Here is a 27,523-nt window from a genome sequence, read left to right as displayed (position 1 = left end):
TTATCCATTATGTCTACAAGAAAGTTAATCTTCACTTTTAAAAAAAATATTTATTTTTTAGTTGTAGTTGGACACAATATCTTTTATTTTATTTTTATGTGGTGCTGAGGATTGAACCCAGGGCCTCGCACGTGCTAGGCGACCGCTCTACCGCTGAGCCACAACCCCAGCCCAATCTTCACTTTTTTCAGGGTAAATATGAGATGTTGTTATGGCGAGATTGTTCATGAAATTAAGATACAAATTATTTTGTGCTATTTCCCATCTCTCCTTCCATGGTTGTATTTTTCTGTTGGCACTGTTATTCTGTTTACCAAATGCTTAGAAAGGATGTTTATACTGATTTAAAATCTGAAACACCCTAGAACTAGATTTCTTTAATTAGATGCTCTATAATAGCTTGAGTTTTAATTTCAACTTTATTATGCTTTATTTGATTTAACTCCATTCAATTAGAATAATAATTCCTGTAATTTTAAGTGGTGTTTACTAAATAAATAGATGAAGTCACCCAGAAAATAGTTTATGAGTGTAAATTTAATTAAATTCCCTAAGGGAGTATGTACTATTACTCTGTAATTTAACTAAATAATCCTTTTGGGGAAGGAAAAGAACATAAAGCATCATGCAAAAATATGGAAGTTATTAAAATAATGTCTTGATATTATTTAAACTATCTCATTAAAATCATTCTTTTTTTTTTTTTGGTCGTACTGGGGATTGAACCTAGGGCTTTGTACACGGTAGGCAAGCACTCTACCACTCAGCTATGTCCCCAGTCCAAAATCATTCTTAATAATGACATTTAACTTTCTCTCCTGTCACGGTTGAACTTCTTTGATGTCTTCATTACATAATTACTGTATTTTCTCTTGACTATTATTTTCAGTCTTTCCCGTTTTTTTTTTTCCCCTCAATTTCTTAGTGTTGACCTTTTTGATGTCCCATTCTTCTTTTGTGTGTGTCCCCGCCCCACTTGCCAAACTCAAGTGATCTTCCTGCTTTAGCCTTTTGAGTCTCTGGGCCTATAGGTGTGTACCACTGGGCTCAGCAGATGGCCTATTCTTGATCTCTCCAACTGAGTACACTGATGTTAGGGGATGGATGCTCTTCTGTTTTTATGATTTTATAGTACTAACTGTATTCCCACAGCTTCTGTTTTTATGTCTGTCTCAGACCTCACTTCTGAGATCCAGAATCATCTGTCTGATGTCCATGGAACAATCTCCTTTGAATCTCTTTTACATAAAATTGAATCCTTGATTGCATGTCTGCTTTAGAAAACAAAACAGAAATCCCACCAGTAGCAGCAACAAAAATCTGGTTCCAACTCCATTCATTCATTGTAAAACATTTTTAAGGGCCCTAGGCCAGAATCCTCATACCATCCTTGATTCTTACCTCTTATTTATCCCACATAACCCATCTCTTGAACTTCCCACTTATATACTAATTCTAAAATACATTTCAAATTTTAGCTACTTTTTCTTTTCTCTATTCTTGCAATCTTAATCACATGACCATTATCTATCTTTGGGAACACTGCATTAACTAATAAAAAATTAGTACTTAATACTATATATTAGTATTTAGTATTAATATTAAGTAGCAAGTACTAATTTAACACTAATATTAAATATTAATTTATTTTATTAGTATTTAATATTAGTATTTATTAGTAATTAATACTAATAATTATGTGTTTAATAGTTATTATACGGAATAACAAACTGGGCATAATTTTGTTTTTAGGATTTCAAATTAATTGTAATCAGTAATTTTCAACTCCTAGGGTTCTGAAGTTATAAAAATAAGAGGTAAAACCTCAAGCATAAAAGAAACAGAAGCAAATTCTTAACTAAAAACATTGACTCATTTTCCCCCTCAATAGAACTATATGATGCTTTGAGTATCCATAGGAGGCAAACCAGAATACTGAGAAATTTTATATCATCTTCTAGTAATTCTATCATTTTATTTTATTTTATATTTTTTAAAAAATATTTATTTTTTAGCTTTAGGTGGACACAATATCTTTATTTTATTTTTTTTTATGTGGTGCTGAGGATCGAACCCAGTGCCTCATGCATGCCAGGCGAGCGCACTACTACTTGAGCCATATCCTCAGCCCCTATCATTTTTTAAAAAATATATTTTATTTTAGCTTTTTTTGGTGTAGTTAGACACAATGCCTATATTTTATTTGTTTGTTTATTTATTTATTTATTTTAAAGAGACAGAGAGAGAGTTTTTTAATATTTTTTAGTTTTCGGTGGACACAACATCTTTATTTTTTATGTGTTGCTGAGGATCGAACCCAGCACCCCGTGCATGCCAGGGGAGCATGCTACTGCTTGAGCCACATCCCCAGCCCCCCTATCATTTTATTAAGTTATTCAGCATCCTAAAGTGGGAGGAAGAAGAATCCAAATTAATTTGCATATTACATAATACTAGTTAATGTTTTCTTTTTCCAGTTATAAAACTTTATATTAGATGAAAATGAGAATCAATTTCTCTTTCCTTCCCCTGTCCTCTCTTCTCTCTATATCCATATATACCAGTATATATATATATATATATATATATATATATATATATATATATATATATATATATATTAGTATTCTAAATAGGGAATTTACTATATTGCTGAGTAAAGAGGTCTCATCCCTCAGAGTGAGAAAGTTGAACTTTACTGAGAGGAGTTTATTCTTTTTTAATATATTCATTTTTTAGTTGTAGTTGGACACAATACCTTTATATTTCTGTGGTGCTGGGGATCGAACCCAGGGCCTCGCACCTGCTAGGTGAGTGCTCCACTACTAAGCCACAACCCCAGCTCCAGGAGTTTATTCTTTTTGTGAGGATGAAGCTGATGCTAAAAGAGGTACAATTGAGGCTAGGCTGAACTATAGATGTTTTCCCTGACAGGGTCCATAATATTCTTATGTTTTTAACCGAACAAGGATAATAAGTAGTATAAATAAAGCATATCTCTATGATTAGTTAACTAATTAGATAATTGTTTAGTTATTCATTCTCAACGGGTGGATGGGGATGCCCCTCAGGGGATACTTTTTGGCTTTCAGGGCCAGAGGGTTACTGGTATCCAGTGCATCTTACAGTGCTCAGGATAGCCTCCTCACCAACAGTTATCTAACCAAAAGATTTGTAGTACTGAAGTTGAAAAACTTTTTTAGAGTATTTTTTCAACTGATCACATAATGTCATTTTTTTTCAAAATTTTATATAATAAACCTTTAATGGAGGAATAATGGTTATAATAACTCCATGATTTTATCTTTGTAAAAACTTAAATGAATGGAAGCATATTTGTGTGTGCATGGAATAATTTAGGAGAGGAAGGAATCAAGGATGTATGCCTGGTTTCTGCCTTGGACAATTCACCAGGAGGATGTTGGTGACATGTCTGAGATAAGAGAAACAGGTGTGTAGAAAAAGATCTTCAGTTCATATTTTACACTTATAAAATTTGAGGTGCCTAAAAGACATCAAGAAGAAGTCCTGAAGATCAAAACATGGGTATTTAGACATAACCTTAATTTGTAATTTGTTAGTATATATACCTATAATTTGGCCTTGGGATTGGATGAAATCACTCAGTATGATGTATATCTTTAGAAGGAAAGAGTACCTTATGTCATTAACCCTCTGGAACACTAACATTTATAATATGGGTAGAAAAAAATCTAACTGAAGAAGTAGCCAGAGAGATAACAGGAAAGGTCTGGAAGAGTAGTCTTCCAAGTCAAGGGAGGAGAATGTTTACACATGAATGGAGTGGTTATTGATATGGAGGCTCTTTGTAATTTTAGTGGATGTGAGAGTGAATAGAAACCAAATTACACTGGGTCAAGAAGTCCATGGTAAGTACAAAATTTAGTTGGGTTGTGGAATTGTGTAAATTTCGTTGTGAAGAATAAAGACAGAAATGGAGGGGAATGTGGGATCATGGGAGGTTTTATTGTATTTTTTAAAGATCAGAGAGAATTCTTCATTGATATTTTGGGAGGGGGTTTACCAGGGATTGAATTTGGGGGTACTCAGCCACTGAGCCACATCCCCAGCCCTATTTTGTATTTTATTTAGAGACAGGGTCTCACTGAGTTGCTTAGCACGACTCTTTTGCTAAGTCTGGCTTTGAATTCTATCCCCCTGCCTCAGCCTCCTGAGCCACAGGGATTACAGGCGTGCGCCACCATGACCCAGCAATTGTTTTTTAAGTAGTTGCTTAGGTTCTGAATGATTGAACAAATATTGAAATAGTTCTGTTTATTATTATAGATATTGGTGTATTTATAACACTAAATCACTTTTTTTTTTTTCAGATCTTTCCAGAAATCGTTTTACAGAAATTCCTTCTGATGTGTGGTTGTTTGCACCTCTTGAAACATTAAATTTGTATCATAATTGCATCAAAACCATTCCTGAAGCCATTAAAAATCTGCAGATGTTAACATACCTTAACATTAGGTAATGAACTTATTCTTTAAAATAAATTTTGGGTTTTATTATGGTTTTAATTCTTTATAATAAGCAAAGGGATGTGTTTGGTTTGGCTGTGTAGCCTATATTTATCTCAACAATATCTTACTTGAATTTTTTAAAATTATTTTTATTTGCTTATATGTGGTGCTGAGAATTGAACCCAGTGCCTCACACATGCTAGGCAAGTGCTCTACCACTGAGCCACAGCCCTCTTATTGTATTTTTTTAAAATTTTATTTATTTTTAAATTTTAGTTGTAGATGGACCTTTATTTTTATTTATATGTGGTGCTGAGAATCAAACCCAGTACCTCACACATGCTAGGCAAGCACTCTACCATTGAGCCACAACCCCAGCCCTTTTATTTGTATTTTTAAAAAAATTTTATTTATTTTTTAATTTTAGTTGTTGATGGACCTTTATTTTTTATTTATATGTGGTGCTGAGAATCAAACCCAGGGCCTCACACATTCAAGGCAGGCGCTCTACCACTGAGCCACAAACCTAGCCCCATTATTTGTATTGTTTATATGTTCACCTTATTTTGTAGGCTTTTGGTCTTGTCCTTTTAGAGCAGTGCTTCTCAAATACACAGGAATCATCTGGGGATCTTATTAAAAGCAGATTCTAATTCCTTAGATTTGCTGTGGGGCCTGCATTTTTAAAAGGTTTTCTGGTAATGCCCATTTCTGCCTGCTAGTCTTTAGATCTCACAAGTAGCAAGGCTTTAAATCATAAATATTTTTTCAAATCATAGCAGCATGATACACATTTGCTTATATGAATCCATAGTTACAGTGAAACATTATAAAGAATCAGTTCTTAAGTTATTTTTATTACTTTTGTGATTTGTTGCTTCTTCAAGGGTGGATGGATTGGGATGGGAGTATTGGAAAGTTTGGAAGTGGATGATAATTTTTATCCTTAATAAGTGCTTACCATGTGCCAGGCAGTTTTCTAAACACTTTACCCATATCATCTCATCTAATGTTCTAACACTCTTTTGAGGTAGGTAATAGTATTATCCCTGCACTACAGAGGAGTAAATTGGGTTAAGCTACTTGCCCAAAGTCTCATGTATGATCATTCCCTCAGTATCTCTGGGGGATTGGTTCCAGAACCTCCCACAACCTCCCATGCTCTAACACTGAGGTACATCCCCAGATCTTTTTATTTCTTATTTTGAGACAGGGTCCTATTAAGTTGCCCAGGCTGGCCTTGAACCTGTGATTCTCTTTGTGTCAGCCTCCAGTGGACCACTATGCCCATTGCTTAAAGTGATTCTTTTATATGGTCCCCGCTGGTGTTCCTGACAGTACACACTATTTTAACTGAAACCACTTTATACTTAAAATGTGAGAGAATAGAACAAATTAAAAAAAAAAAAGAAAAAAAGAAGGTGTGAGAGAAGTTTACTTCTGTAGGCATCAGTCATTTGAGTTTCTTCTTTGCATAAGCAGATACTCTTTGGCCTGGCTTAGAATAGATTTCAGGAAAGTGAGATATTTTTATATTTTGTCTTTGTTTTTGTTTCAATTTTTTCTTTTGTGAAAAAAAGCGATTTGCCAAAAAAGTGAATTAAATTTCTGTATTAATATGTATGACATGTCTTAGAATAGTGTTACTGAAAGTTGCTCCAGTTCTATCCTATTTTGACCTCTAAAAGTTGACTTCTAATTTTTGTTTATAGTCACATTCTTTTTTTAAAATTTTTTTAGTTGTAGTTGGACACAACACCTTTATTTATTTATTGTTATATGATGCTGAAGATTGAACCCAAGGCCTCACATATTCGAGGCGAGCGCTCTACCACTAAGCCACAACCCCAGCCCCTATAGTCACAAACATTCTTGACAAACTATATTGAAATAAAACTTGTTTCCTTTGGTTCTCTCTAAAACATGTAGTATAAAAGTGATGATTAGTGACTTATTTGCTATGAAGGAAGTAACCAGATTCTGGAGAAATTTCAATTAACATGCTTCTTAAGGGAAGAAGATAAACTGATTTTAAAAATTTTTTTGTTGTTGTTGTTTGTTTGTTTTGTTTTGTGTCATTGGCCTGAGGGAGAATTAGAATGAGTTTGCTCTTATTTTCCCATTTATTATTCTATTTTGGTGAAAATGTCTTGGTAAACCTCTGAGGTGATTTTCTTGCAGAAATATCCTTGTGTGCTCCAGGGTGAAAGGTCCCAGACAGACCATTTCACCAAGGAGCCTGCTTGACCCTGACGGTATGAAGGATTGTGACAGGCCCCTAGCGTATCTGACATTCCAGCAGCCTCGCCAGGATTACTAGTTGAGGGGCATTGTCTTTTTTTTTTTTTTTTTTTTTTAATTTTAAGTCTGCGATGTGTGATTAAAGCCAGTCTAGTGTTTCTGGATGCCCTTTGCAGGGATAAGATGGGGTGAAGGGTCCTTAAAATGCCTTGAAACACTGGGCTTTTGTTGCAATGTATATTGCACAAGATACTAGGTATAGGTCTATAAGTGTTACTTGGAAAAAGAGGAAAAATAATAGCTTATTGCTTGTCAGTGCTTCTTAGTATGTAAATAGAATGGAATCCTCTCTATATATTTTGGTAATGGGATCATTTGGGTCAGTCTGCATCAGCATTTAAGTTTGACCCTAATAGTTGAAGGGCAAGGGTCCTAGAGCCAGATTGCCTGGGACTGAATTCTGACTCTCCCCATTACCAGTTGTGTGACTTTTAGCAGTTTACTTAAGCTCTTTGTGACTTTTTTTTTTGTCGTCTATAAAATGGGGATCATAATAGTATCTACCTTCCTAAATTAGGTGATTGTGTTAGTTGAATTAACCCATTTGAGGTTATCTGAACATTGTAAATACTCAATAAATGTTAGTTGTTACATTATAAATGGATCCCAGAAATAGAAATGTATCAACTTTGAGCAGAGGTAAAGGTGCTAATAGCCTGTTCTATTGTAAACTAACAAAGGGAGTAAGTTAGAATTGCAGCATGTTTTTAAAGATACAGTCTTACTCATTCTTTCATAATTTGAACATAGTACATGCAAATTTATCCTTGGAGCCTTTCCACAGTTAAAGGCTTGGAAGTACTGAATATACTGAAATGATGAGCAAGGTTCTGGCATTCTCTAGCTCAGAAGAATCATTCTGAGTTTTTGAGCACTGATGATATAATAAGGCATTGTCATAGATAGCTACACAAACTTTGCAGCAGGACTTACATTTGAGTCTTTGTTACATCTGGGCAAGTCACTTAACAAGTTTTAACCTTCATTTTCTTATTTGTATAATAGAGATAATGCTACCTATTTTGTAGGGTTAATGTGGGGATTAAATAAAACACTGTATGTAAGGAATTTACATATGCCTGATACAAAGTAAGCACTCATTAAATGGTAGTTGTTACTTAGTGAAATTTACTTTCCAGGAAGTTTATTGTTTTTCAACATAACAGTCAAGTTTCAGACATATTTTCTCATAATGAGACTTCCTTTTCTTTTCAGTCGAAATCTTTTATCAACATTGCCAAAATACTTATTTGATCTTCCCCTTAAAGTTTTGGTCGTCAGTAATAATAAACTGGTATCCATTCCAGAAGAAATTGGAAAGTTAAAAGATTTAATGGAATTGGTGAGTAAAATAGTTAAAAAAATTATATGTAATATACATAATAAATACTGTTACATTTTAGAAGATAAGTTATTTATGTGTGGAATCTCACTGTAATTTTTTAAATGAATAAATTGGTATATGTTTAAATTTACTTTTGTCAAATTATGAGATACTGTGTTGTGTCTGATTTTAGTGCCCAGCCACAAAAAAAAAAAAAAAAGCCTAGTTTTTCCTAGCCCTAGTGGGATTAGAAGGCTTCTGAGCTTTAAAAAATAGCTTTTAAATGAATAAGTATTTGTTTTTTCATTTTGTGGACAGTAAAAGTCTTGGGGAAAAGATAAGGTATTTTGTTGTTGCTGTTTTTAAGTTTTTACAGGATTATTGTAGAGCCATAGAGAATGGTGATTAAAGAAGAGAGTACAATGTCTGTAAACAGAATTAACAAAATAACTTTTCCTTTACTTTATGCTCATGTGATTTTATAACTCCTTGGGGACCAAGATAAATGAAAAGAAGCCATTATATTCTGTTGTTTATAGAAATATAGAATAATTTAAAATAATTACCTTGGATAAAATATTTTAGTTCTTAAAGAGCATTGAACTCAGAGAGAAACATAATTGGATTCTTAAAACATTGCTCTATTATCTTACTATCTTTTGGTTCCCCCCATTTCACACAGTTTAACATGCTGATTATTTTGTTTTATCTTGAATAACACTTTTCCAATAAACAGGTATTTTAACGTGTTCTTAAGCATACTTTATTATGTCTAGTGAACCAAAAGTTTTCTTGAGGAACTTATCTACAACTTTATAACGGGAATTTATTGTTAGACTATGATGAACTGAAGTGCTGGGAATTCCTTTTATTTATTCAGAAATACCTGCGTGTCCAATTACAACATAAGGGAACTTCCTTGAATTTCACCTTTGTGTTTTAGAACCATAGAATTGTAAGCATATCAGAGATCTTAAAAGTGAACAGATGTAATTACTCCCTAATGCAGGAATCCCTGATCTATTTAGCACATTTTTGGTGGTGAACAGCTCTGTTTGTGTGTGTCTGAACCACCCCTGGTTTTCTTTTGCAAAACTGTTTGTTAGTAATCTTATTTTGAACCAAACTGAATTCCCCCCATCACTTTTTTCCCATTGGTCCTGGGGTGAGATATAGATACTGACAACCTCTCTTCCCTCAGGTACGTATAACCTGTGTGTGCCTACCTTCTATTTTTCTAAATTATAAGACCTGTTTTTCTATATTATAAACATCCTTATTACTTTTAATCTTTTGTATGACTTTATTTTTAGCAGTTTATACCCTGAAAATACTCCCTTTTGTTAATGGACTCTTAACTTTATATTTTAAAAAAATGAATGGAGATCTAACAAATTCATATTAAAAGAGATGATTACTTTCTTTGACCTGTACACTGTCAGTGTCTTGTAAAGATTATAGAAATATTTTAAGATTTTAGAGCTCTGTAATTTATTTTTCTTCTTTTTTTCTTAATTCAGTTTCTGGTCTTATGTTTTAAATTATATTACATGAGATATTTTTTAGATAAATGAAACATGAAAAATATTTAAGATTTTTAGATTTATTCAAGTATTTTAAGGAGAGTATTTAAAATATTCAATACTATTACTTTAGTATAAAATTACTCTTTTTTTTTGTGTGTGTGTGTGGTTTTGGGGAATGAACCCAGGGCCATGTGCATATGAGGCAAACACTCTACCAACTGAGCTGCATCCCCAGCCCCTAACATAAAATTAATATAAATTATTATGCTTTAAACTCTCAGAATCAGTAATAACATATGGGTAGATGGCATTAGGATGAATGGCAGACAATTGTAAATCATATAATGAATTTGTGAGTATTCCCATGGTACTTAGCCACAGGAATGTGGTTATATTCTGTCATTAAAAATCTAGGAAATATTCTCTCCAATCCCCCAGCAGAGTATTTTGTGCAATATCCTCTGGAGTAGGTTAATTTCCTATGCTAGGGATTATTTCTTCTAGGAAGTGGCAGCTATGTGTCAGATTTCTATATTGAAATCTTTAGTATCAGACACCTTTGGAAAGAAGCACTAGTATTTATTTTAAAGGGTGTTTTCCTAACCCTTTATTGTCCATCATTTGAATAATAGTCTATTCTGAATGTAGCAGCCAAGGCCATCCTATCAAAACGTGTCAGATCATGTCATTCCTCTGCTCAAAAGTTTCTGGTTTCTGCCATCTCAGAGTAAAAGTGAAAAGTATATCCCCTACCCACACCCTACTCTCTCCCTTACCCACTTCTCCCAAGTTACCCCAGAATTCTAGCTGTTACTTTTACATGTCAGATGTGTTCTTCCTAAGGACCTTTACATTTATCATTTTGCCTGGAATTTTCCTTTTTCATATATTAATACTCCTCAAATATCACCTTCTCTGTGAGATGATCTTAATTGTTAATGTCCCTTCCCATTATTAGTAGCACTGCCATTTTCCTTTACCCTGCTTTAAAAAATTTTTAATAGCACTTATCATCTTCTAGCATATGAAATAATCTACTTCCCTTGCTAGAAAGGAAACTCCATAAGGAACTGTGAGGGCTGAATTTGTTCTTTTTCTTCTGTGTTCCCAGCTCTAGAATAGTGCCTAACAAATATTTGATTAAGACTTGTTGAATGAAGATGCCTTAGATATCTTTTGAAAAATGTATGTAGGATACGTTTTCCTAATTATCAGGAGCTTTATTGGATTCTTCCTTATGTGGCTTTAATATTCTTCGGAATTGACATTCCTGAACTTTTTAAAGTTGATAAAACTGAGTGTATATGCCACCCATCTCCTGCCAAGCTAAAATAATTTTCAGTGAAAGCTGGGAATTGGGAGTAATTGTAGTAAAACTTGAATTTCATCTGCAGTATGTCAGGAATGGCTTCTGTCTAAGATCATGTTGCACATTTCCCTTTTTGTTTATGTTGTTGCTGGGACAGGGGTCCTAAGGAGGTTTCTGAAAAGAGAGACAGACCTTAACTCAGGCCCTGAGGGTCCTTGACATCATTGCAAAAGGAATTTAAGGATCAAAGTGAGGCACAGATTGAATTTATTGGAAGAAAGCAGTAGACCCCCTGAGAGACATGGTGGAACGTGGGCATGAGAGAGGAACATGCTAGCTATGTCTTAGCTAGGTATATTTACACACATAAGGTCAATAGTACAGGGACATCATCTAAGAGAGTGTTTTTAGTTTTCCTTTGTGTTGGTGACTCGACATGTTAACCATTACTGGGATGGTGGTCATTTATTGACATGTTGACCATTAATGAAACAGGCTTTTCCTTCCTTTGTTTTTTGATGTATTTTACTTTGTGAATTTAAACAGTACTATGCTGGTATACCCATAGACAAGGCCTAATAATTGATTTATTAGTGCTGTTTTTGATCAAGGTATATGAAAGGCTCCTTTAAATCTGGTCTTTTAATCTGTGTGAAAGTGAACTTTAAATCTGGACTTTAAATCACAGGCACTCTTTTTTGTCCCGCATGCCTTCTTTCTCCCTATTCTTATGTCTTCTATCCTACCTCAATATAATTATAAGAAAGAGGCGGGAGAGGAGAGCACAGTTAAACCGTTCCTTATTCGCTTATTATGTAAACTTGGTATGTTTTTCTTTAAATCAGGGCTTACATTTTTATTTAACACTGATTTAAATTTCAAGTTTTCTGATCTCCTAGAGTATCTTTGAGTTGTATTGTGAACCATTTGAGCTTGTAACCCCTCATATTTCATAATCCTTTGAAAAAACCAAATTTAGCTAAATTGATCCTGACCATAATCTTGGGTTCTCCAACTTGGATTGTTAACTTTCTTAGCTTTACTTATATGATTATCTCAAATCAACTATAATAATTGACAGATTGTGGCAATGAGAGATAGTTATTAGTATTTTATTTTACCTCTATGTCTGAAGAACACCTGGATCATCCTTACTTCTGGTTTTAGTGGGCAAAGGTTGGTCTTCAGCTGAGATTTTTTGAGAGGTCTACTTAATGTAGTTAATAAGATTTGTTGTTGTTGTTTTTGGTACCAAGGATTGAATCAGGGGCACTTACCACTGAACCACATCCCAGCCTTTTTTTTTTTTTTTGGGTATTTTATTTAGTATAGATAGGGTCTCACTAAATTGCTTTGGCCCTCACCAAGTTTCTGAGGCTGGCTTTGAACTTTTGATCCTCCTGCCTCAGCCTCTGGAGCTGCTGGGATTACAGGTGTGCGCCAGATTTTTTTACACAGAAAAATTTTTGTTGACTATGATAGGTTGACTTCATGGTGTAATATAAATAGAAATCTCCCAGATAAATTAATTTTTAGAGAAATGACATTGGAAGTAACTTCTCCTAGCTATTAATCATATGCTTTAATTTAAAATTGGAATTTATCTGTATTTATTAGTTTATTATGATTTTTTCTTCTTGTTTTCCTTAGGATATTAGCTGCAATGAGATTCAGGTCCTTCCCCAACAAATGGGAAAATTACATTCCCTTAGAGAGCTAAATATAAGAAGAAATAATCTTCATGTATTGCCAGATGGTAAGATGTTCACTATTTTTACTCACATGAATTAGAGAATAACTGTGTAGAATTTAACTTAATTATTTTCATTTCTGAACAGAATTAGGAGATCTTCCCTTAGTCAAGCTGGATTTCTCTTGTAATAAAGTGACCGAAATTCCAGTTTGTTACAGGAAGCTGCATCATTTACAAGTAATAATTTTGGATAACAATCCATTGCAAGTACCACCAGCACAGGTCTGTAATAAAAATATGATACTTGTTTCTTCTCATTTTTGTTTTCTTCTCATTTTGTTCATAATTTTTATCTGCTTATTAAGTTTAAAAAACACCAAAATGAGCCAATTTTGTTGTTTAGATACTATTATCTAAAGGAGATTTTCTAAGATGATATTTTTTTCTACTTTGGTAGAAGTTTTAGTGTAGGCTGTAGAATAGCATTTGGAAAACTCAGACATCAGCTTTCTGCTTATAAACTGTTAATTCTGTTTGTTAATGTTGTTTTGCAAAACAGACCTCGAAATCTCTCTTCCTATTTCATACTCAGGTATGTATCTGCTTGGGATTTATTGTGGGATGAATTGTAGCACATTCTTGGCACCGAGAGATGAAATCGTAACAGAAAGAACAAGATACAAGTGAAAAAATTAATTCTGGCCTTTAGTTTAATGAAGATTAAGTCCATGTAGAGTCCACTAAAATGATAAAGAAAAAGCTAAGGCATAAATCCAGAAGGATGAAGAGTATGAAAGGGAACAGTGGAGAAGAGATGTCAACAGAGTTTTGGAAAATGAAAAATAGATGGAACAGTGGTGCCTAGCGCCTCTTATGCTGCATGAGTATCTGTCTGCAGAGCAGATGGCAGTGAAAGAACAGCCCACACTACCTTCAAGCTATGTGCCCTGGCTCAGGGTTTGCAATTTTCTTCCTACAGAGGTATATTCCATTTATTCCAAAGGGCGTATCTTTTCTAATTCAAATAGCTGGGGTCCTGGTAGTAGCTGTCTTAGCAAATGGGGGAAAACTGTGACTGTGTCAGCTGTCGGGGAAATCAGCAAGAAGCAGGTTGATTTACTGTGCAAACCTGGAAGTGGCACAAGTATTGATCATAACATGTAACTCTGAATATAGGATGAGGGACTGAATGTCTAAGGCAGTGATCTCCAGTAGAACTTTCTGAATGATGGAAATGTTCTGTAATCTGTGCTATTCAGTACTGTAACCACTTGCTACAAGTGGATTTTTAAAAAATACTTTGTTTTGTTTTTGGTGCTGGTATTAGATTTAGGCCCTTGCACGTGCTAAGCATGTACTCTGACACTGAATGATTGGAATATGACTAACGTCACTAAGGAACCAAATTTGTACTTATTTCATTTTGATTTATTTAGTTGGAATTTCATTAGCTACATGTGGCTAGTGGCTACTATATTTTACACCACAGGTCTAAAATTTACACCCTCAGATTCTTGACCTTAGTCCCATAACTACATGACTACCCCTCACTTGCCGCAGCAGAAGTCTAGAATTTACCTTGAGCAGGTAGATCCTTAGATATTTTTCCTTAGTGCAGAGGCCAAATGATTCACTCCTTCCCTCAGCAGAAGCCTGAAATTTGTATAATATTTAGAAAAATGTTGCCCATTATTGCTTTCCATGGTGATTGAAATGTTCTGTATTTGTACTGTCCAATATGGTAGCCACCGTGACAATTGAGTATTTGCAAGTATATAGAGTGACAGAAAACTGAATTTTTAGTTTTATTTCAATTTGATTTAAATTTGAATAGCCACATGTGGCTAGTAGCTACCATATTGGATAGCACAACTATTAAGAAAACCAGAGTCAGTGGCACCAAGTGTTACCAACCCCGAAAATCATATTTACGTGCCTGATATGCAGCAAACATTGAATACTAGTGCTTGGAGTAGAGAAAGTTTAATCAAGAATGTACAAACCCAAAGGTTGGTGAACAGGACCTCAAATTCCTCTTTTCCCTAGCAAGCACGATTATGGGATATTTAAGGGAGAAGGACACAGAAGGTGGAGCCCAGGGAAGAAGTTGATAGTTTTAGAAGTTTTTAATAAAATCAAGAATTTTAGACTTCTTTTAAAAAATATTTTTATTAGTTATTGATGGACCTTTATTTATTTATATGTGGTGCTGAGACTCAAACCCAGTGCCTTGCACATGCTAGGCAAGCACTCTACCACTGAGCCACAATCACAGCCCCAAAGTTTTAGACTTCTTGGTGGATCATCTGGTGGATCATTGAGCAACCTATGTTTCTGCAAATCAAGTTTGTAAATCAGACTATGACGTCCTTCCTTCATTCTCTGTAGCAAAGATAACAAAGTTAGCAATTGATAGTTATAGGAATGGGAATAGGGGGTCTGGTCAGATTGACCAGAGGAAGGAAAGTGTGTGCTCCACTTGGCTTTTTAAAATTTGATCCAAGGAGGGTAGAATCCTATAAGTGAAAAAAAAAAGTTACTAATTTTGTTATGGGGACTCAGTCATACAGGTACAGCTATAGGCAGAAGTGAGACCCTATGCTGAAAACAGTGAATGCTTGCATGCTAAATGTCAGGACCCTACAGTAGACTTCAACTACTTGGATCCTGGAATGCCCAGAGCCTGTCTTGGGTATTTGAGTCAGGACTGAAACATTTCTTCTGTAGTAAACCGATTGAACCAGGAGAAAAGACTTATCTATACACTGATCTTTTAGTGTTACCTGATGAAATGACCAGTCCCCGTTTGATTACCAGATAGATGGAAGCTTACAAGTAAATTTCCCCCATGTACCTGGAGCTTCCAGTTGGCTTTTTAATGCTTCGCTCTTGAAAATGAACAGATAGCCAAAGATCACTAAACGTTTCAGGAATAATTTCAAAGATGAAAGATAGACCAAAACACTGAAAGCCTTCCACTGAAGCAAATGAGGACTTATTAAATTTTTTTGCATTGTAGATATCCAGAAATATTTGTTAACCATATATCCTGTGAGGGGTTAATATCTAAATTATATAAGGAATTTAAGTAACAGTAGGAGGAAAAAAAACAATTTAAAAATGGGCAAAGGATGTGAATAGATTTTTTTTTTCTAAAGGAGACATGCAAATGGACAAGAACTATATGAAAAGATTCTCAGTATCATTAATCATCAAGGAAATGCCACCACAATGAGATATTTCCTTACACCTGTTAGGATGGCTTTTACTGAAAGTCCAAAGATAGCAAATGTTAGTGAGGATATAATGAAAAGGGCATCCTTGTACAGTATTGTAGGATTATAAAATGATACAGCTATTATTGAAAATAGTATGGAGCTTCCTCAAAAAGTTAAAAATAGAACTACCATGTGATCTTACAACCCCATTTCTAGGTATATAATTTCAAGTGATAGAAAAAAAGTATTTTTCTTATTCAAATTACCAATGCAGATTATTTAACTTCTGCTTACCAAATTGTGGGGGGGTTTCTCACCACAGACACTGACTGGGTGTCCTATAATTCAATTCAATTCAATTCTGATACTATCTATCTGGAGATAGCTTTAGATCCCATTGGTCTCAATCCCACTCGACTGTGCACCTATACTTCTGACCCACTTGTTATAAGTCCATTTTCCATGACCCCCTTCTCAGATTTGATTGATTTTTTTAAAAGTGATTCTTAGAACTCAGGGAAAGACTTTACTTATTATTGCTGGTTTATTATAAAAAAATTTCAAAGGATACAAATGAACAGTGAGAGAGAAGAAGTGCATAGGGCAAGGTATATGTGAAGCTTCCATGTTCTCTCCGAATGGATGACCCTCCAGATATCTCCACATATTCAACATTCTGGAAGCTTTCTGAACCCTGTATTTGTTATGGAAGCTTAAATGTGTAGTCATGATTGGTTAAGTCATTGGCCATTGGTGATCAACTCATCTTTAATCCCCTCTCATTTCTCCCTCTCCCCTTGCTGGTGATGGGTGGTGATGGGGTGGGGCTGGAAATTCCAACTCTAATCACATGGTTGTTTCCCCTGGCTACCAACCCCTTATTCTATGATTCTCTCCAAGGTTCTCTCATGCCATAGGACAGGACACTTAAGAAATTCTGTAAAGGTTTTAGGAACTGTGAGCCAGAAAATAGGAATAAGGCCAGGCATTGTGATCCACACCTGTAATCCCAGAGACTTGGGAGGCTGAGGCAGGAGGGTCACGAGTTCAAAGCCAGCCTCAGCAACTTAGTGAGGCTCTAATCAATTCAGAGACCCTGTCTCAAAATAAAATATAAAAAATGGCTGGGGATGTGGCTCAAGTGTTCGAGTGCCCCTGAGTTCAATCCCTGGTACCCCCACCTCAAAAAAAGAAAATAAAATAGGAATAAGGCTAACTATTTCTCATAAATCACAATATTCAAAAGAAATAGTTATTTATATCCCCATATTCATTGAAGCATTATTCACAATAGTAAAGATATGGATATGATAGGGATAAGATAGGGATATGATTCTGCCCTCAAAAAGAAGGAAATCCTGCCATTTGCAACCACATGGATGAATTTTGAGGACATTATGCTAAGTGAAATAAGCCAAACATTGACGAATACTGGATACCCTCCTTATATAAGGAATCATCAAAAAGCAAGGTGAACTCAAAGTGGCAGAGAGTAAAATGGTTACAAAGGGCTGGGAGATGGAGAAAAGGGGAGATAAGAATCAAGTGATACTATTCTTCAGTAGTTAAAAATGAATAAGTACTATAGGCCTAATGTGTAATCTGATGATTGTAGTCAATAATGCTGTATTATAAACTTTTAATTTGCTGAGAGAGTAGCCCTCAAGTGTTCTCACAATATATGCAATAAAATAATTATGTGAGGTGTTGGGTATGTTAGTTTTGTTTCAGTAAATTCACACTGTTTACATAAATCAAAACATCACATTATGCACTAAGATATATTAAGTTTTTATTTGTCATTCATACTTCAGTAAAACCAGGGTGGGGGCAATAAAGAAGGGAAATTTGGAACACATTTATGTGACACAGTCTGTATCTCCCCATAATTTTTGTCATCAAAAAGAAATCTGGTAAATGGAGATTATTGAAAGATTTAAGAGCCATTAATAATGAGATGGTTATTATGGGACCTGCTCAATCGGGGATTCCTCAATTGTCTGCTTTGCCAAAAACCTGGTATGTTTTAGTTATAGATATTAAAGATTGTTTTTTTTTTTTTCAAATCCAATTCATCCTGAGGATAGTCCACGTTTTGCATTTACTATCCCTGCACTGAATCATGAAGGTCCTGATCAGAGATATGAATGGAAAGTACTCCCTCAAGGGATGGCTAACAGCCCAACTATGTGTCAAATTTATGTTAACAAAGTAATCCAGCCACTTAGAAATCAAAATCCTGAACTACAAATATTTCACTATATGGATGATGTATTATTAGCACACAAAGATAAAAACACATTGCTAGAATGTTATGCCACACTTACAAACTTATTAAAAAATTGTAATCTAGAGATAGCAATAGATAAAGTACAATTAAATTTTCCAATTAATTATTTAGGAGTTCTATTATTCTCAACCATGGTCCGTCCACCAAAAATTCAAATACGAGTAGATCAACTCAAATCACTTAACGACTTTCAGAAGTTATTAGGAGACGTAAATTGGATAAGGCCGATTGGCTGGGTCGCGTGGGCAGAGCCAAAAGAGTCCCCCAATGAGCAGCTCCGTGGTCTGAAAGGGCGGGGAAACAGCCCAATGAGCATCACAGCAAAGGAGCCAATCAGCTGGCAGCTGGAAGTTTGCTGGGGCCCATGTGAGCCAATCATTAGCTGGCAGCTGGAAGTTTGCTGGGGCCCCTTTGGCTGTGGCTCTCAACATTCATGGGTGTGGTGATCAGAATAATTTCTTAGCAGCAGCTCAGAAAACTAGGAGACATTAAAATTATGTTTTCAAAGACTGAGAGAATAACTCCAACTTTCTACATTCAAACTGTCAATCAGATGTTAGGTAGAAAAATATTTCAAACATGCAAAGTCTCAGACATTTTAATTCCCATGCTACCATTCTTAGGAAGTAGCAGGATGTGCTATGCCAAAATGAGGGAGTAACCTAAAACAGGAATTTCTCACATCTAAGATTGACAGGTATCAGTCTTAGGCCTAGAGAGCAGCCAGTCAGTTTGAAGAAGGGGAATTGACCACCTCAAAAATGGGAAGAAAGGCTGGGCACATGCCTGTAATCCCAGTGATTTGAGGCAAGAAGATTGCAAGGTCTAGGCTGGCCTCAGCAACTTAGTAAGATCCTCAACAATTTAGTGGGATACTATTTAGCACACTTTAATTGGTAATGTATTTATATCCTAATAACTCCTTTTTATTTTCCTTTCAAATGAATTTTTTTCAGTAATGAATCAGACCTAGTATCTATGAGAATTACCTAAAACATCTTTTACTTGGAATTATAATTTTCTTTCTTTTTTGAAGGGGGGGGGCGGTTACCAGGGATTGAACTCAGGGGCACTGGACCACTGAGCCACATCCCCAGCCCTATTTTGTATTTTATTTAGAGACAGGGCCTCACTGAGTTGCTTAGTGCCCTGCTTTTTGCTGAGGCTGGCTTTGAACTCGTGATTCTCCTGCATCAGCCTCCCAAGCACCTGGGATTACAGGCTTGCACCACCATGCCCCACTTTTTTTTTTTCTTTTTGATACTGGAAATTGAACTTGGATGCTTTATCGGTGAGCCACAACCCCACCCTTTTTTGTTTTTATTTGGTGACAGGGTCTTGCTAAGTTGCCCAGACTGGCTTCAACCTTTCAATGATCCTCCTGCCTCAGCCTCCTGAGTTGCTGGGATTATAGGCATGTGCCACCATGCCTGGTATAATTTTTATTTTTATTTTTTTTGGTTACCAGGTATTGAACCCAGGGGTGCTTAACCACTGGACCACATCACTAGCCCTTTTTATTTTGAATTTTTTTGAGATAGGGTCTCATTAAGTTGCTTAGAGCCTTACTAAATTGCTGAGGCTGGCTTGGGACTCGTGATTCTCCTGCATTAGTCTCCCCAACCACTGGGACTACAGGCATGTGCCACTGCTCCAGCTATGTAGTTGTCTTTGTTGATTTCTTTCTTTTTTATTTGTTATTTTTAGCAGTACAATGTATTTTGGCATATCATACATACATGGAATATAATTTCCCATTCTTGTGGTTGTATATGATGTGGTGTTACAATGGTCATATATTTATATATGAACATAGGAGATTTATGTTTAATTTATTCTACTGTTTTTCCCATTCCCATCCCTCTTCCTTCCTCCCATTCCTCCCTGTCCAGTTCAGTGAACCTCCACTCCTCTCTCTCCTCTATTATGAGTCAGCATCCTCATATTAGAGAGAACATTCAGCCTTTGGTTTTTTGGGATTGGCTTATTTCCCTTAGCATGATAGTCACCAGTTCCATCCATTTACTGGCAAATGAGATTTTATTCTTCTTTATGGCCGAGTAATATTCCATTGTGTATATGTACCACTTTGTTGATTATTTTTGCATGTGAGGTAAGGTTATGTGAACCCATCAAACAAGATATTTTTATTAAAAATTTTGGGAAATATTTATTTGATGTCACTCATAATGACTGTAAATAAATAACCTTTGTAAAGATTACTTACAATTTCTTTGCTTCTCATTTTCCATCAGTTTTACACAAAATACCTTCTTTCACATAGTTTTTTTTACCCCTTGTTATTTCTTTCCTTCATAACTAATAAAAAATAATTTTTCAATTGAACTGACCAATGTTTTTTTTTTTAATTTTATTCTAATCAATCTTATCATTATACCTTTCAACAAATTCACTTTCTCTTTATTTACATTATTTTTATTTTAGTTTTCTTTCAGTGTTCATACCAAACATCTTTGTGGTTCTTATGAGATTACCTTAAAAATTATATATATATATATGTATATATATATATATATTTTGCTCTGTTATCACCAAATCAGTGAATAGTTTGTTTCTTTTTCTTCTTTTTCTAATAAGGGCAACTTTCATGTGTTGTCAATTTTTATATCGTTTAGTGGTTTGTACATTCTGCTTTTAACGAGAAAGCTTGAGTAAATTATAGAAAAATTAACTTTTTTGATAAGAACAGAGATATCAATAGCATTTAATTGGTGTCAGTATTGTTCAATTTTTCCATGTAATGTTAGATGTACAAACTCTTTAAATATGCAAAGTATCAATTAAGATTATTATATCATAACATAATTTGACATTATTAAAATAAATAACTTGATAATTCCCATTTATATTTTTGAGCTGTATAATAAATACATCTCTTTTTTTTTTTTTTTTTTAACAGATATGTTTAAAGGGTAAAGTACACATATTTAAGTACTTACATATCCAAGCATGTTGTAGAATGGATAAGAAACCAGATTCCCTGGATCTTCCATCATTGAGTAAAAGAATGCCCTCTCAGCCTCTCACAGACAGGTAATATAATGTTTTTATAGTCTCTTTTTGTTTTCACTTTTTTTTAAAGATATTTATTAATCTTAAGTGTACTGAGTATATTTAGGCTGATTGGCCCAGTGGTAAAATCAGTATTTCTGAAGCTAAATATCACCATCAGAGAATGAACTTCTAAGATACTAGAATAAATCTGAGATTTTCTCAGATAATTATTATTATTTTAGCAGTGAAAATGTAAACATTTGACATTATATTGCAGAATCACCAATTTCTCAGCTATAACAACTGTTAATTTACTTTTGTGATTTCTGTATTCTACATTTGTAATAGCAAATACAATTTTACTTCAAACTGAGTTTGGTGGAAGAGCATGGTGTTTTTTCTTTTTGTCATATTCTTTTGTGTGTGTGTGTGTGTGTATGATGCTGGGGATGGAACTCAGGGTCTTGCGCATACTAGGCAAGTGCTCTACTACTGGGCTACATCCTCATCCCCTTTGTTATATTCTTTAGGACTGATCAAGGATGATATGTCATTGACATTTCTTATGATTTTGATGATTTCCTTATGAGATTTTGAAATGGTAAATTATATTTGTTTATAATCCGTCCTTTCAAGATGCAGGTTAGTCTGAAAGATTTTATGAAAATATAATTCGGGCTGGGATGTAGCTCAGTGGCAAAGTGTTTGCCTTGCATTCACAAAGCCCTGGGTTTGACCTCCAGTTCCCCCCCAAAAAAAGAACCCCACCAAGAAAATATAATTCTATGCAGTGATATGGAATATAACTTGGAATGGGGTGAGACTACAGAAAGAGAGAATATGCCCCTGACTAAAGTATTTAAAGGTTTGTCTTTGCATATGTGATAAAGTTTAGATTGCTTGGAATGGCAGTATCCAAAATACTATTGGTAACAGTACAAGTTCTTAAATTCCAAATAGGACCTTTTTCCTTGACTATTTCTCTTGCTTGTGTAGTGTTAAATATCTAAACATTAGACTTAGGGGGCTGGGGATATAGCTCAGTTGGTAGAGTGCTTGCCTCGCATGCATAAGGCCCTGGGTTCAATTCCCAGCACCGCCAAAAAAAAAAAAAAATTAGTACCTAAAGATTATTTTGCTTAATATTATGAACACTATTGGACCAAACAAGTCTATAAAAATTAAAGTTAATACCTATTCTAATCTCTATTAATATGCATTATTTTAAAATGAATTTAGTAGTGGCATTCACTGATTCAGTCATTTATATTACAAATACCTTTTGAATGCCTACTGGTAGATTTTAGGGTATGTTTTATTGAGTGCCATTGTATGTTGGTCTTGCACCTCATGGAGCCTACAATCTTGTAGAGAATGAATCAGTGAGTAAATGTAAAGTACAGTTTCTATCCACATATCGCTTAAGCACTATCATAAAGTTGGAACAATGGTAAGATGAACCATAATAAATCAAGGACCATTTGTATAAGTGCATGCCATTTGCTCTGGTTTGAATATGTTTCCCAAAGTTCATGTATTAAAAACTTAATCCCCAATACAACAGTGTTGGGGGGCAGGGCCTAATAGAAGGTATTAAGGGCATGACAGCTCCCAGACACTTCACTGTGAGGGTGGACAACCAATATGCTACCATGGGCTGTGTTGCTAAACTATGATGTTCAGTAGGTTCGGTGTGTTAAGTACATTTTCAAATTAAAATATTTTAACTCATGATGTGTTTATTGGAACTTAATACCAACATTAATCAAGGAGCATCTATACATATGTACATATGTATAAATTTTCAAATCATAGTGCTATGAAGGAAAGGGCCATATTTCAAGAGTGTGGTCAGGGAATGTCTCTTTGGGAAGATGAAGTTTTAAGTCAAGATCCTAATGAAGAGGGCTGGGGATGTGGCTCAAGCGGTAGCTCGCTCGCCTGGCATGCGTGCGGCCCAGGTTCGATCCTCAGCACCACATACAAACAAAGATGTTGTGTCCGCCAATAACTAAAAAATAAATATTAAAAAAATTCTCTCTCTCTCTCTCTCCTCTCTCACTCTCTCTTTAAAAAAAAAAAAAAAAAGATCCTAATGAAGAAATCCAGCCATGTGAAGAGTAAGGGGGAAAGCAACTCAGGCAGAAAAAAATGACCTGTGTCTTCCCTTAGGTTGGGAAGGAACTTAGTGTATTCAGAGGAAGCCAGAATGATTAGTAGAGCGACTGAAAGGTAGAGTGGTAAAAATTGATTATGGAGAGGTAGTCCAGGCTCAGGTCATGTGGGGGCTTTGTAGTCTGTGGCAAGAAGTTTGAATTTTATTTAAAATACAAAGGGAAGTCATTGAACAGTATAAAGTATTGATCTGATTTGTTTCAACTAATTTGACTTTTAGAAGAATAGACTGGAAGTGAGCAGAAGTGGAAGCACAAAAATCAGTTTATATTGTTGCAATACTGCCCAGAGATCAAGAGATCTTTTTATTTGTTAGAGTTTTTTTTTTTAGTTGTAGATAGACATGATACCTTTATTTTATTTATTTATTTTTATGTAGTGGTAAGGATCAAACCCAGGGCCTTGCACGTGGTAGGTGAGTGCTCTACCACTGAGCCACAACCCCCAGCCCTGATTAATTTTAATAATATATTCTATTTAACCCAGTATATCAAATACTACCATTTAAATCTTTAATTAATATACAAAATTAGTGAAATATTTTACATGCTTATTTTTATATGAAATCTTTGAAATGTGGTGTATACTTGATATTTATCATGTGTCTCAATTTGGACTAGCCACACATCAAGTGCTAAATACCCATATATGGTTAGTAGTCACTTACTATATTGGACAGTGCAGATCTATAGAGTTGATTGTCAGGTCTCATGGGGCAGCTAGCACCCTGCCAGGGTAGTTTCCTGCTCAGAAGGTTGTGAGCCACCTGAGAAAATGAAAGTCTGAAATAGATAGTAAAGAAATAAGGAGACAGGGGCCTGGGGCTGTGGCTCAGTGGTAGCGCACTTGCCTGGCATGTGTGAGGCACTGGATTCAATTCTCAGTACCACATATAAATAAATAAAATAAAGGTCTATCAACAACTAAGAGAGAGAGAGAGAGAGAGAGAGAGAGAGAGAGAGAGAGAGAGAGAACGCGAGAGAGAGCCAGAAATCAGATTTAAAGAGAAAGCAGAACTCCTGATAGATCCTTCAGTCCTGGTGGAAGCTAGAACTGAACAACTAGAAAGTGGCTCTGGTTCTTTATTTAAGGGAGAGTACATCAAAGGCAGGGATAAGGTTTTAGTGGGAGTAGTCTTGCTGCAAACAGGTTGATTGGCATCTTGACAAGCTATATCCATCTCTGAGAGGCTGTGTGGCTGTGTGACTCCAGCTGGTCACCCCAACTCCAGTGCAGTGCTGATCCTAGCAGAGCTACGTAGGATATCACAGGTACTGGGTGATCTCAAACCAGCAGGAGTGCCGCTGGGAGTTCCCAGATACCAGACTTTCCTACCACCTGGCTTCCATGTTGATTTGTTTCATGCACAGTTCATGGATGGCTTCCAGCAGTCAGGTGTGTTAATCTCCCACTAATAGCCTGTATTGAACTATTTGGAAAATTATTATATGTGCTTTTACTTTCATATACAGGTTTGTGGCTATATGGTTCTCACTACTTAAAATGCCTTCCCATGCCTTATCTATTTTGTAAACTCTTTGCTCTACATGAATAGGCATTACAATAGTTACATATACAGTATTAGCTTTTGGGATCAGACATAAAGATAGCTTTAAAGGTCTTTTTTGACTCTTAACAACTGTATGTCTTAATGTCTCTGGTCCTTAGTTTTTTAATATGTAAAAATAAAATAATCACACAAATGCTATTAGGATTAAATTAAATAATGTATATAGAGTACTTAGCACAATGCATTATTTATAATATTTTCTCAACAAATAGCTTATTATCATTGTCATCTATTACAAATGCATGTATATGTTTGTACATAGATTTAATATTGTAGAGTCAGCTCTAATAATGGTTTAACATCTTAAATCTTCTCTGGCTTTGTATAGTTTATTTAAAATCTCTGAGCCTGTTTCCTTATCTAAAATGTTAACCATACCCACTTCATAAGGTGGTTATGTGAATTAAATGTGTACTTTGCAACCAGTTCAACAAATGATTATCAGTAAATGTTAGAGTTTTCCCCTTTAAAAGTTGAATTTTATAAGCTTTATTATTCTCATTTGTACAAAGAAGCAACTTTAAAAATATGGACTATGTATGAAATATGAGGTACAGCTCGCCCAGTTCCTAACACAGTGTAGACATTCAGCAAATGCTAGCAATTTGCTAAGTTTAAGCTCAAATACCTCTTTCTTGGGTAAAGCCTTTCCTAACCTTACCAAGGAGAATTAGTTGATCTCTCTTTTTTCTCCTGGCACTTTAATTTACCTCTGTCATAGGCTTCATTAACATATAAACAGACTCATTTCCCTTCTGGGCTGAGAGCCCTTTGAAGGCAAACTTTTTGTTCATCTCATTTTATCTCAAACATTAAGCACAGTGCCTGATACTTTGTAGATGCTTCCCTAAGTTTATTGATATACGTCTGAAAAGACAAAAATAAATTTTTGTTTTTGTAAGCATGAAACTGAAATTAAAGGAGGAATTTAAGCGTACCAGTTGATATCAGAGACTTTAGTGCTAGGTAATCTGGGGATCAGATTTACACATGGTTTGCAAGTTGGGTGTCCTTGGGTAAATTACCCCATTTTTACCCCAGCCTTAGTTTCCTCACTTATCTGCTTGAGTTTTCACAAGAAATATATATTTTTTAATATTTATTTTTTAGTTGGATACAATATCTTTATTTTATTTATTTATTTTTATGTGATGCTGAGGATCGAACCCAGGGTCTCGCATGTGCTAGGCGAGTGCTCTGCCACTTAGCCACAACCCCAGCCCCCCACAAGAAATATTAAAGGTATTATACACTTAGCCCAGTTCCTACCACAAGATAAGCAATCATTATATATTTTGTATTATCTAAGGAAGTTTTAGATCAAGTGTGCATTATCTATTTGAGAACAAAATCCTAACTGTCTTTAGTATTTCTATTTTCATAGTATGGAAGATTTTTATCCAAATAAAAATCATGGCCCTGACTCTGGAATTGGAAGTGATAATGGAGAGAAACGATTGTCTACAACAGAAGTGAGTCTTTTCCATCGCTGATCTGTTTTGTTTTACAGTTTTATTAGAACTCTGAGATGGAGATATTTGCACACATTTGACTTTATTTGAAAATATGATCATTATTTCAAATGAAAAAAAGTACATACTGATTATTAAAGCAGACGTCAACTTTAGCTTATTAATTTTTTATCTGAAAACTGGAGAAGTAAAGTGATTATTTTATAATTTGCATGCTTGATTAAAGCAATATAACCTTTGTCGTGTGTTTCAAATGCCTCTTTTTTTCTTTTTGTTTTGGGTACTGGGAATTGAACTCAGGAGCACTTGACCACTGAGCCACATCCCCAGCCCTATTCTGTATTTTATTTAGAGACAGGGTCTCACTGAGTTGCTTTAGCACCTCACTAAATTGCTGAGGCTGGCTTTGAACTCGTGATGCTCCTGTCTTAGCCTTGTAAGCCGCTAGGATTACAAGCCTGCACCTCCATGCCTGGCTGCCTATATATATATATACACACACACACATATATGTGTGTATATATTTAGTTGTAGATGGACACACAATATCTTTGTTTATTAATTTTTTGTATGTTGTGCTGAGGATCAAACCAGTGCCTCACACATGCTAGGCAAGCATTCTACCACTGAGCTACAGCCTCAGTCCCTCAAATGCCTCTTTTTGTATTTTGTGCTCATTTCTTTTCAGCCATCAGATGATGATACAATCAGCCTTCACTCTCAAGTTTCAGAATCAAATAGAGAGCAGACATCAAGAAATGAGAGTCACACAATAGGAAGCAAGCCTGATTCTCAGAAAGGTAATTCATGTGGTGTCTGCTATTTTATGTCATGTGTATATCTCTTATTAAAAGTGAGCCTTTTATTAAAAATGGACTTTGAAAATTTATCATGTCTTTAGCTAACTCTTATACTAAGAAAATAAACTTTATTCTAAGCACTATAGTGTCAGAGCATTTAGTATGTATTTTAAAATAAATATCAATCTATACTTAGACCAGGAGGTGTATGATTTTATTGACCCCAACACAGAAGATGTAGCAGTTCCTGAACAAGGAGATACACATATTGGATCATTTGTCTCTTTGCTGAAGGTAAATAAGACTGTGAATAGATTACATGTTCTCCTTCATCTTACAT

The 27,523-nt window shown here is 35.1% G+C and overlaps 1 protein-coding gene and 1 non-coding gene across 7 annotated transcripts in view; both read left to right on the top strand.

Moving 5' to 3' along the window:
- Positions 1-27,523, top strand: part of Lrch2 (leucine rich repeats and calponin homology domain containing 2) — a 99,241-nt gene that overhangs the window by 20,013 nt on the left and 51,705 nt on the right. For all 6 annotated transcript variants that reach the window (XM_046420887.2, XM_058571663.1, XM_046420885.2 and 3 more), the window contains exons 2-9: positions 4,353-4,497; positions 8,007-8,133; positions 12,601-12,706; positions 12,789-12,925; positions 21,072-21,205; positions 26,296-26,383; positions 27,072-27,183; positions 27,380-27,477. In XM_046420887.2, the coding sequence (XP_046276843.1) occupies positions 4,353-4,497; positions 8,007-8,133; positions 12,601-12,706; positions 12,789-12,925; positions 21,072-21,205; positions 26,296-26,383; positions 27,072-27,183; positions 27,380-27,477 (947 nt within the window). The remainder of the gene's footprint in view (positions 1-4,352; positions 4,498-8,006; positions 8,134-12,600; positions 12,707-12,788; positions 12,926-21,071; positions 21,206-26,295; positions 26,384-27,071; positions 27,184-27,379; positions 27,478-27,523) is intronic.
- Positions 22,196-22,268, top strand: Trnaa-cgc (transfer RNA alanine (anticodon CGC)). The gene has a single exon. It is a non-coding gene; the product is annotated as a tRNA-Ala (tRNA).

This window comes from Marmota monax, unplaced genomic scaffold, assembly GCF_021218885.2.
Source record: "Marmota monax isolate L192 unplaced genomic scaffold, Marmota_monax_Labrador192_F-V1.1 WCK01_AAM20220418_F8-fsc00050, whole genome shotgun sequence".
NCBI lineage: Eukaryota > Metazoa > Chordata > Mammalia > Rodentia > Sciuridae > Marmota > Marmota monax.
Note: the sequence above shows the minus strand (reverse complement) of the source record. Positions and strands in the feature narration are given on the sequence as shown.